Source organism: Emys orbicularis, chromosome 14 (genome assembly GCF_028017835.1).
Source record: "Emys orbicularis isolate rEmyOrb1 chromosome 14, rEmyOrb1.hap1, whole genome shotgun sequence".
Lineage (NCBI taxonomy): Eukaryota > Metazoa > Chordata > Testudines > Emydidae > Emys > Emys orbicularis.
The window spans coordinates 18,792,423-18,804,459 of NC_088696.1; the positions used below are offsets into that span (position 1 = coordinate 18,792,423).

The 12,037-nt window shown below is 44.6% G+C and overlaps 1 protein-coding gene across 1 annotated transcript in view; it reads left to right on the top strand.

The window, feature by feature from the left end:
• WTIP (WT1 interacting protein) overlaps window positions 1-12,037 on the top strand; it is a 118,973-nt gene that overhangs the window by 84,041 nt on the left and 22,895 nt on the right. Inside the window, exon 3 of the mRNA XM_065416840.1 lies at window positions 2,081-2,148. Coding sequence (XP_065272912.1) covers window positions 2,081-2,148 — 68 coding nt within the window. The remainder of the gene's footprint in view (window positions 1-2,080; window positions 2,149-12,037) is intronic.

Genomic DNA, 12,037 nt, shown 5'->3' on the forward strand with positions numbered 1-12,037 from the left:
CTCCTTTGAAAAATTGTCCCTTAATACTCCTGTAAATGGTCCTCCTGAGGGTCTATCTACTGAACAGTAATCTGGGTGAAGGTTTATAAGTCAGTCAGATAGTGCAATGACTTTGTTTCCATGAATGGACCCATTTTACAGAAGGGACTTTTAACACGAGTGTCCACCTACCAGTAGCACCAAGAGACAGAAGCTTGTGAGAGCTACACTTCAGGAATCTGTACTGAAAGGAAAAATTTCCCTTGGCTATGCCAATAAGCCTCCAGCCAACCACATATACAGCATGTGATTACCCAAAAGGGTCAGCTCAGGTCCAAATGTCTCTGCCATACACAGTTTCCCATGGTCAGAGCACAGCAGCAGTTTCTAAAAGACACTTTTAAACATTTAAAATTAATCACATTTTCCTCAATGTTGTTTAGAGAAACTGTAAAGATTTCTCCCCTCCTCCTCAATTGCATTCTGCTAACTGGCTCTCCAGTGAACAGCCCTCAGATTTAAACTCCTGGAGGCTGGTAGCCCGTGTTTATGGTGGAGCGCCTCACCTCTGGAACTTATTCTTTTCTGGGTCTGTGAGTATCCAAGTTTGTTCCTTTGGGGTGGGGGAAGGAATTGTGCATGTTTTACACAATAAAAGTAGTTTCAGTGTATATATATATAGTTAGTGTATTCGAAGAGCGTCATCATTGGCCTGTAAGCATAAGGTACCTTGCATTGTTCATAGGTCTGTGGGTTCAATCAAGTTGTTGTGCACTGCAAATGGATTCTTGTGTGTGGCCCTTAACAGGGCATATTGCCATCTCTTTACCCAGGCTACTGCCTCTTAATGGTTTGATGGGCACACCAGAGTGGGTGGTAGCTTGGGCCAGATAAATCCCTGGTAATGAACAAAGTTCAGTGGAGAGGAGATGAGTTACAACAGGAAGAGTTTGGCTCCTTTGACCTGATTCTTCTCTTATGCACACTGGTTTTGACACTGAAATAACTCCTGATTTATGCCAGTGTAAGAGAGAGCGAGGAGACTCAGATCCTTTGTGTCTAAATGACTGGTTGGTTGTGGGGGTTTTGAGTTCCTGTCTATCACGGTGTTTGTTGAGATTAATCTGGAGCCTGTCCTATATTTTTAAACTCTACAGAGGTCCAGAGTTTATATTGATGAACACACATGTTATAAATACAATTAAACTGCTACTCATAATATAGTAAGCCCTCAAAGGTTGAAACTGAGATCTGTTTTTGCCCCTCTATCACCTGTGCATATTGCCAGTTTCAGGTGCTTGCGGGTGTTAATAAAATGTTCTCAATTTACAAGTTAGAAAAAGTTAAGATGCTTTTGTTTCTAATTTCTTATACCAGGATCTGAAAGTCAAGCTGGGTTCCATGACCAGTAATAAAGATCCTGCAGTTAGAAGTTAGCTGTCAATTTTGTTGATGATGAACAACCCAGACCACTCTCAGTTAGCTGTATTGGTACTGACATGATAACAGGAGCAAATGCGATGGCCACCATCTTGGCTGACACACCAAGGATTGAACCCAGAACTTCAAAACTAAAATTAAGAGCTACTACAGCTTGAGCTAAAAAGCCACAAGTTTCTAGTAGGTGTCTGTAGCAACTCATAACCTCTGCGGATTGGCACAGCAAGGGACCCATAACATACACTCACCCATGAGTTTGCATTAGCAGATGCAATTGGGTCTGGAGATGTTATGTAAGAACATGACATTTATTTCATACTTTTTGGACAATAACTGTTCTTTAAGAAAAGGAGCATTCAAGCAGTGTGACCCTTACAGGCGAGGATTGTCTCTTTTCTGTGTTTGTAGAGTGCCTAGCACAATGGGACCCCAATCCCCACTGAGTACGGGGCACTACTGTAATATAAATATTAGCTAATAATGCAAATTAGAAAAGCGAAATAATGGGGAGGGAGTGCCCCTGAGGTCAAATGTTGAGCATATCATTCTTGATGGTGTTCAGTGCATCATCTGTTTTAAAAAAAAAAACCACATTCGTATTGGAGACTCTTGCTATGGAAATGGAGTACAAGACTCTGACAGTAAAATATTTTACTAACAGGGAGAAGACTGCGAGGAAAAGCCTTCTACAATGTCAATGGTAAAGTGTACTGTGAAGAAGACTTCCTAGTAAGTAAGATTTCAGGCCTTTCTTCTGTTTGCTTGTTTTTAAAGTGAACGTTGTTGTTGTTGTTGTTTGTTTTTGTGCTGGCTGATATGTAGTGTGAGACCAGTTAGCCTTTGAGCCTGTCCCTGCACCTACTGAAATCAGCAGGAGTTTTGCCATTGACTTCAGTGGCAGCAGGATCAGACCCTTAGACTGAAATTGTAGCCATGAAACCAAGTGCATAACTGTCTGTAAATCATCTCACAGTATAAATTATAAGAGTAAACACGAGCTGTTCAAGCTTTGGGCTTGAATTGCAGCCACAAAGCTTGCCAAGCCTAAGCTCAAACTCAAACATCTGGGGAATACCAATCATAACAAGAGGGGAGACTTCTTAGACTGCAGCGTGTCATCACTGTGTACAGTGTTGCTTTATTAAAGGCATAGTTTTAATCACTATTCTGCTACGAACTGCGTGGAGCTGCAGTGTGGTTCGCTGAAAACCACGGAGGAACAACTAATTTTCTCTCAACAGACCCAGTGACTTTGCAAGTGCTGTATGCTATTAGGGGCTGATTCATGAAAAGAAAAATGGAGGATGCTGCTAAGCTGTGTTCCAAAAATACGTTTGTTCCGTTAAGGGGAGGATTCTACAAGTAATTCAATGGACAGAAAATGATTTGATTGAATGACAGTTACTCTATATGTCATCGAGATTAAGATGAGATGATGTTTGGGAACTGAAATCAGAGAGGAGTGTCAAATGTTTGCTTACAAAATGAAAGAATTAATATGTTGAATTTACAGCATCTGGCTCCTTATTTATTGAAACAGCAGCATCCTTTTGGAGGCTCAATGTCTGAGGTTACCCCCCATCCATATGTCATGAGGGTATTAATATCTTCACACAACCTCAAACAATGCTTGTCGCACACCAAAAACTTTAACTGGCAGTTCCAGGGCTTCTCAAGTGCATTTCTCATCAATGCAACCCATAAAAATCACGGAAATCTCTGGTATAGGAATCATATCTACCTTCATACCTACCTGACACACCCCCAATCCCATCCTACGTGTCACCACAACTAGAACCGGTTGAAAAAAGGTAACTATATTTTGCAAAAAAAAAATTTAAAAGAAAAGAACCTTTTTTCATTTAATTTGAAATTTTGGTGGGGAAAATCCCATGTGCTCTCACTGTTTTTACTCCCTACCCTTTCCATTTTCCAGTGGAAGAAAAGGGAGGAAAGTAAAAAAAGTGAGTGAGTGGGATTTTACCACCAAACAAAACATGTCAATATTTTTCAAAAATATATACAGAATTTCTTTGTTTGATTTTTTTTTTTTTTGTCAAAAACAGGAAATTCTGGAGAAATCAAAATACTTGTAATTACACTGAAAAGTTTTGCAAAACACCATATTTCAAGTAATTTTTGTTTTAGTTGAAAAATGTTATTCCCTTCCAATAAAAACTACTTCTCCTGCAAGCCAAACACCTGCTTATTCAAATGCAAAGACATGCCCTATATTCTGACCTGGTAATTTCTCCTTTAAACAGCCTACAGTTTTTATATTACTCTTTGCAATACCTTCATCTTCCAATCTGCCAACCTTGTTTTTGAAATACAATGAACTGTTTTCTTAGCACCCCCCACCCCACCCCTCCTCACATTATTGTATTAATAATAATAAGCAGTGTTCACCTACATTTTCCAGGGGTATTTCTTGCTTCTTATTGCAGCACTCAGCAACTCCTGAGCTTGTTGTACAGCGATGAAAAAATAAGGGACATCCCTTGTAATAAGGGACTGTTGGCAACCCTACCCTACATTATGCTTAGGACTGGTTGAAAATTTTCCGTTGAGACTTATTCAATAGAAAATAGGGACTTTGACTAAACAAATTGTGCATGGACAGTGCCTGCTGTCCTCAGAACATTTCAATAATTTGTTGAAAAACTGAGCACCTTTCAGCTAAAATCCCAAAACTGTTGGTCAAAAACCTTTTTGGTCAAAACTTTTCGGTTTTCAGCAGAAAATGTTTTATTTTAACGTTTTAGACAAAAAGTTGAAAATTTCTGCTGAAACCCCCGTCTCCCCATTTTTTGAGTAGCTGCTCTTCCTGCGCTCACCCCCACCCTCTGTTCCAGCTACAGGGGTCCTGGAGCAAGTAGGCTGGCAGCGAACACTCCCTACGAAGCAGAGGTTGTAGGGATCCTAAGGTGAACTCTGGTCCACTCAGAGCATCCCTGGGTACTAGGTTTGTGAAGCTGGAGCGTTTACTGGTGAGCCCTGACAGGTCTTCGGGAGCCTGAGGAGATGTTGGGGAGGGCTTGCTGTGTGCTGCCTCAGGAACAGGCCTTGGGAGGCTGCTGGGGAGCCAGTGGACGCAGTGAAGCTCTGAACCCTTCATTGCCTGTGCTGTAAACCGATTGCTTTACAAAGAACACATCTTCCAGCAGCTTCCTGTGGCACAAATCACAACAAGAATGCTGGGAATTGTTTTATTTTATATATATAAAAAAATCTAACCTATTTCTTTAGTCTAGACTTACATAACATGGGGCGTAAAGTTTGAAATGCTACAGCTCAGCCATTAGTTAGCTGGAGGCAACTAAAACAAAGGTGAGGTTGTAAGCCTTTATTTAAAGAAGGAGCCATTTTAACTGCTTCTGACCCCTAAACTATTGAACAGAGTTGGTCCTAGCTGCTTTGAAAAGCCAGTCATTCCCTTAAGAGTAAGTGCTATAAGTCTGTAGCCCATACGCAGCGCTTTTTAGATGCAACAAAGCGATTTGATCTCCACTGTAGGTACGAATCTCCATGCAGCTTCAACTCTGGATTCCCTCCGGATGTCACCGTAACACTGAAGTAGAGATGTTAGAGACAGGGACACTACTGAAGTATGAGATCATCCAATCCACCTCCCTGCCAATGTGGGATTGTTTCCTATGGTCTGTTTTCTAAGGTTTTGTCCAGTCTAGTTTTAACCATGCCAAGGGAGGGAGCTTCTATCACCATGCCAATAGCAGATGTTAGTCTGAAATAATCCTGTGGGGATGCGTTTGGAAAAATGGTCACATTTAAAGTTTTTAGCTTAAAATGTGTTAGGCTAGCTTCTCCGTTACGCCCCTTGCCAGGCACAACACAGATGACCCCCGCTCAGGAAGAGGGTGCTAATCGAACATACAGCAGCCTCCCACAACTGCCTGCAGGCTGCACCCCCGCCCAGAACCTGCACAGCCCTCAGTGCTCTGGTGGTCACTCCTCCCACGACAGCATGCCCCCAACAACCCCCAGGCACGGCCCCTACGCTGGATGCGGGGACAGCAGCAGGACCACATCTGCCACACTTACGATATTCCTTCACTAGGGAAATTCTCCTTTAGCTCGCTGCAGCCCCTTTATGGTCCGAGCTAGAGCAAAAAAATCCACTGATCTAGGCCAACTTCTGGCCGCACCCCTCTATTACAACCATAAATTTCAAAAGGCGATGACTGAAAAGCTGCTTTCAGGCTGCCCATATTATAATTCTAGCCATGCCAACAAGCAGTTGTCTAACTCAGGCACCCATGTTCTCACGTGGCTTTTGTTTGCAGTGTGAACAGGATAATATGGTTATAAATCATGTTAGGAAATCCTAGGGCAGCTTCATTGAGCTACAGCGCAGCAGTTCTGTAACTGTGTGATCCTGTACATGCGACAAACAAAATGAGCTGTTGAGCACAGACTCTCCTAACTGCATTTGTCAGGGCAGGGACTGTGTCTCCAGCTGCGTTTAGAAAGTGCCTGGCACACTGTGGCCACGGGTGGAATCCAGCCAGAAAGCCCTGTTCTGACACAGGCTTGTGGCATAGACAGCAATGTAGCATTTCCATTGATTCCCAGAGGCAGCTGCAGGGTTGTCAATGTTTCATTGCCCACAAACCCTTAGAAATAGCAATTGTCGCTGCCTCTCGTCTCCCTCCCAGCAAGAGACACAATGAGGGTCAGCAGGGCAAAGTGATGTCTCCTTGTCACCCGGCGAAGGACCCCTCGCAGTCCGATCATGAACCAGAGTGGTGCTGTTTTTAACAGAACAGCTTTGAGTTCAGTGCAGCTTTCTGTGTGTGGATCTTAAAGTGAGACCCTAAAAAACTGATATTCTGTCTGATCTGGGAGAACATATGGCACTTCTCATAAGAGTGTAGGTTTCCCCTGGCATCCTTAGCCACTTCATCCCCTCCTGACGCAGTCATGCAGCAGGATGTACGTTGGCTCTCTCTGCTCCAGAGGCATCTGCATTTCAGTGATGATGCAATTCCTGGGCCAGATTTTCAGAAGATTTCTGCTCCCATTTAAGTAACAACGTAGGTGTCCAGATTTTCAAAAGGGCTCAGCATACTGACTGCATATCAGATGCTGAACTCTCTGGAAGTCTGTCCATAAGTGTCACAACGGGAGTTGCTAGGTGCTGAGCATTTTTTGAAAATGTGTCCCATTGTTTGTAAAGCACTTAGAGAGCTTTATGGATGAAATGTAGATGTTATCATCGTTATTATTCACTCTGAGTGAGTTCCATTGCACCACCAAACCTGAAGGCAGGACATAAGAATGGCCATACTGGGTCAGACCAAAGGTCCATCCATCCAGCCCAGTATCCTGTCTACCGACAGTGGCCAATGCCAGGTGTCCCAGAGGGAGTGAACCTAACAGGTAATGGTCAAGTGATCTCTCTCCTGCCATCCATCTCCACCCTCTGACAAACAGAGGCTAGGGACACCATTCCTTACCCATCCTGGCCAATAGCCATTAATGGACTTAACTAGATAAATGCATGGAGGTTCTCTTTTAAACCCTATTATAGTCCTAGCCTTCACAACCTCCTCAGGCAAGGAGTTCGCTGTGTGAAGAAGAACCAGGCAAGGAGTTCGCTGTGTGAAGAAGAACTTCCTTTTATTTGTTTTAAACCTGTTGCCCATTAATTTCATTTGGTGACCCCTACTTCTTATATTATGGGAACAAGTAAATAACTTTTCCGTATTCACTTTCTCCACACCACTCATGATTTTACATACCTCTATCACATCTTAGTCTCCTCTTTTCCAAGCTGAAAAGTCCTAGCCTCTTTAATCTCTCCTCATATGGGACCCATTCCAAACCCCTAATCATTTTAGTTGCCCTTCTCTGAACCTTTTCTAATGCCAGTATATCTTTTTTGAGATGAGGAGACCACATCTGTACGCAGTATTCAAGATGTGGGCGTACCATGGATTTATATAAGGGCAATAAGATATTCTCCATCCCTTTTGTAATGATTCCTAACATCCTGTTTGCTTTTTTGACTGCCGCTGCACACTGCGTGGATGTCTTCAGAGAACTATCCACGATGACTCCAAGATCTCTTTCCTGATTAGTTGTAGCTAAATTAGCCCCCATCATATTGTATGTGTAGTTGGGGTTATTTTTTCCAACGGGCATTACTTTACATTTATCCACCTTAAATTTCTTTTGCCATTTTGTTGCCCAATCACTTAGTTTTGTGAGATCTTTTTGAAGTTCTTCACAGTCTGCTTTGGTTTTAACTATTTTGAGCAGTTTAGTGTCATCTGCAAACTTTGCCACCTCACTGGACATAGATACACCCAGCAAAACTATGGGCAGGTACATTCTTCTCAGTTCTCCACCTGTTTTCTCTTATTGAGGGCATAGATTCTCTCTGTCTTCACCTGTGGGGAGGGAGTACTGCAAGTCTTTAGTGCTATTGGTGGAGTTGCAGATAAGGCAGAGAGGGTGGAGTGGGACAAAGGGGTACTAGAGCAGCGGCTCTCAACCTTTTTGGGCTCAGGGCCCATTTGGGAACGATGAGCGCCTTTCACGACTGAGTACATAAGAAGGTGCTGCCCCCGAGTAGGAGGTCCTGGGGGAGGTCAGGTCCTGCCTCCAGTGGGTAGATGGGAGACCTAGAGGGGGTTTCAGAGTCCACCCTGCTCTGACCCCACAGCAGCGGCTCCTGCAGCTCCAGTCCTGTGGGACTATCAGGGCAATCTCCAAAGTTGCAGCACTGCTCAGGTTTGGCCCTGCTCTCCTGACAGGGGACCCCTTGTGCCGAATTTGTGTGAGCGGCGCTGGGGGTGGGAGCAGTGCTACTCACTCAAATTTGGCCTGGTCAGCCCGTTATCAGCATGAAATATTCTGGTGACCCAATTTTGGTTTGCGCCCCACAAGCGAAGAAGCCCTGTACTAGAATGACTGATGCTGTGGCAGTAGTGATGCTATAGCAAGTAAAGGCCCTGCTTGTACCCAGTGTTATGGATGAATATGTTAAAGACTAGGGCTGGCAAGCCAAGGCCACACAATAGATGCATGGCTCACTCTGTTTTTGAATTTGACATCCCGGTTCCAGCTCTCTGCTGCAGACGCTGAACTATGCCATCGCTATAAAAGTTTAAACCTGGATTCTACTTCTGTATAAGTATATTCTTGAGATAACTAATTTCCAGTGGGAGCACTTAATGCAGGGCACTATTGAACATAAACATTAAAAAAAATTGTATAGATTTCCTTTGGTTTCAGGGGAGATGCCAGTGCCCCCTACCCTCTCTTTAAGGTAGCAAATCTAGCAGCATTTAGCTCTTGCCTCACTCCTGTTATGATAGTTACTTCGTGAAAGGAGATAAAACAAATGACAGTTTAATCCTCCCCTGAAAGCTCGTAGAACACACATGGCTAACTAGCCATAACAGGGACACTGTTCTTGGTGGAGTGAGTAAAAATAAATGCCTTCCACTATTATAAATAATCCCAGTCAGGCATTACTTGTTCCATTTTATTGATAAATTGCTGTATAATCAGGGGGGAAAGGAAAAATAGTTCAGTAATTTTTAATCGTGGCCAATTTGTCTTTCCCCTTCAATGTTTAAATATCCCATAAAGTAATTTTAAATAAATTGTTGTTGTTCTTGGCAAAAAGATTTAGAAAATGTCACCAAAGTCTGCGATCTATTATCTTCTTTGTCATTCTTTTAGATAGGGTTTTTTCCCTTCTCTCTACTGAGGTAGTAGTATTGAGAGGGGCGGGGGATCTTGTGGAGGCTGAGACAAGAGAATTTCCCCCTAGAGAGGGAATGCGAGAGAAAATGACCCACACATGACAGATGTTAGTCACGTCGCTTAGTACACTAGTAGAAAGTGCTCAATACTATGGCAATGAGGGCTGTACAAGAACTTGTGTAGGCAGCACAAGTAGTACTGCCGATAGTTAAGGTTACCTGACACTTTCCATTATAAGGGTCTTTTTTTCTGTTACTTGTAACTTTGCCAAACTTTAGCCATTTACACTGAAATTTTCCATACCAGGTGTCTGCCTCAGGCTACTAATAAAAAAATAAGTTGCAACTCACACAGTTCAGCCATTTCTGTGAAAAAGATTAGGGAAAATGCAGTGTCTTTTGCCATCCTCGTTTAAAAAATAAAATCACCAGATTTGACCAACCCCGTCAGTTTGCAGATGCTCAGTAGAGTTTGGCAGCTAAATGTTCCAAAGATTCCATCTGCATGTAGCATGCTCCAGGCCCTCCCAGCCCATGTCCAGATTGCAATGCGCCATCCCCATAAAATTACTGAGAATGCACCAGCCCACGATGCAGGGGCTAAGCAGAGATGTCCCTCCATGTGCGCCTCCCGTCTGCCAGGGTCCCACTGTGCGCCAGGCACATGAACTGACCGCTTTCTCCTCTGCTCTCAGTGCACCCCCTACTGGTACTGAGGCAGCATGGAAGAGGAGAAGGCAGTAGCCTGACTCCAGTGAAGGGTGGGGGAGGCAGGGACAGGGGCAGGAGCCTGTGGGGATGAAGGGATTAGAGCAGGACCTGAGAAGGTAGGAATAGGGGTAGGCATAGAGTGTTGGGGAGGCAGGAACTGGGACATAGGAAGAATAGGGGCAGGAGACCAGGGGAAGGATTAGAGCAGGGGAAACAGGTAGGAGCCAGGGGGACTGGAGCAGGAGCTGGGGGAGGGGAGGGAAAGGGAGGTAAGAAGCAGGAGATGGGGAGGGGCAGAAGGGTCTATAATTAAAGAGTATATCATACTGCTTATAGAATCATAGAATCATAGAATATCAGGGTTGGAAGGGACCTCAGGAGGTCATCTAGTCCAACCCCCTGCTCAAAGCAGGACCAATTCCCAACTAAATCATCCCAGCCAGGGCTTTGTCAAGCCGGGCCTTAAAAACCTCCAAGGAAGGAGACTCCACCACCTCCCTAGGTAACGCATTCCAGTGCTTCACCACCCTCCTAGTGAAACAGTGTTTCCTAATATCCAAACTAGACCTCCCCCACTGCAACTTGAGACCATTGCTCCTTGTTCTGTCATCTGCCACCATTGAGAACAGCCGAGTTCCATCCTCTTTGGAACCCCCCTTCAGGTAGTTGTAGGCTGCTATCAAATCCCCCCTCATTCTTCTCTTCTGGAGACTAAACAATCCCAGTTCCCTCAGCCTCTCCTCATAAGTCATGCTCTCCAGACCCCTAATCATTTTTGTTGCCCTCCGCTGGACTCTTTCCAATTTTTCCACATCCTTCTTGTAGTGTGGGGCCCAAAACTGGACACAGTACTCCAGATGAGGCCTCACCAATGTCGAATAAAGGGGAACGATCACGTCCCTCGATCTGCTGGCAATGCCCCTACTTATACAGCCCAAAATGCTGTTAGCCTTCTTGGCAACAAGAGCACACTGTTGACTCATATCCAGCTTCTCGTCCACTGTGACCCCTAGGTCCTTTTCTGCAGAACTGCTACCTAGCCATTCGGTCCCTAGTCTGTAGCTGTGCATGGGATTCTTCCGTCCTAAGTGCAGGACTCTGCAGTTGTCCTTGTTGAACCTCATCAGGTTTCTTTTGGCCCAATCCTCTAATTTGTCTAGGTCCCTCTGTATCCGATCCCTACCCTCTAGTGTATCTACCACGCCTCCTAGTTTAGTGTCATCGGCAAACTTGCTGAGAGTGCAGTCCACTCCATCCTCCAGATCATTAATAAAGAGATTAAACAAAACCGGCCCCAGGACCGACCCTTGGGGCACTCCGCTTGAAACTGGCTGCCAACTAGACATGGAGCCATTGATCACTACCCGTTGAGCCCGACGATCTAGCCAGCTTTCTATCCACCTTACAGTCCATTCATCCAGCCCATACTTCTTTAACTTGGCAGCAAGAATACTGTGGGAGACCGTATCAAAAGCTTTGCTAAAGTCAAGGAATAACACATCCACTGCTTTCCCCTCATCCACAGAGCCAGTTATCTCATCATAGAAGGCAATTAGGTTAGTCAGGCACGACTTCCCCTTGGTGAATCCATGCTGACTGTTCCTGATCACTTTCCTCTCCTCTAAGTGTTTCATAATTGATTCCTTGAGGACCTGCTCCATGATTTTTCCAGGGACTGAGGTGAGGCTGACTGGCCTGTAGTTCCCCGGATCCTCCTCCTTCCCTTTTTTAAAGATGGGCACTACATTAGCCTTTTTCCAGTCTTCCGGGACCTCCCCCGATCGCCATGAGTTTTCAAAAATAATGGCTAATGGCTCTGCAATCTCATCCGCCAACTCCTTTAGCACCCTCGGATGCAGCGCATCCGGCCCCATGGACTTGTGCACGTCCAGTTTTTCTAAATAGTCCCGAACCACTTCTTTCTCCACAGAGGGCTGGTCACCTTCTCCCCATATTGTGCTGCCCAGTGCAGCAGTCTGGGAGCTGACCTTGTTTGTGAAGACAGAGGCAAAAAAATCATTGAGTACATTAGCTTTTTCCACATCCTCAGTCACTAGGTTGCCTCCCTCATTCAGTAAGGGTCCCACACTTTCCTTGACTTTCTTCTTGTTGCTAACATACCTGAAGAAACCCTTCTTGTTACTCTTAACATCTCTTGCTAGCTGCAACTC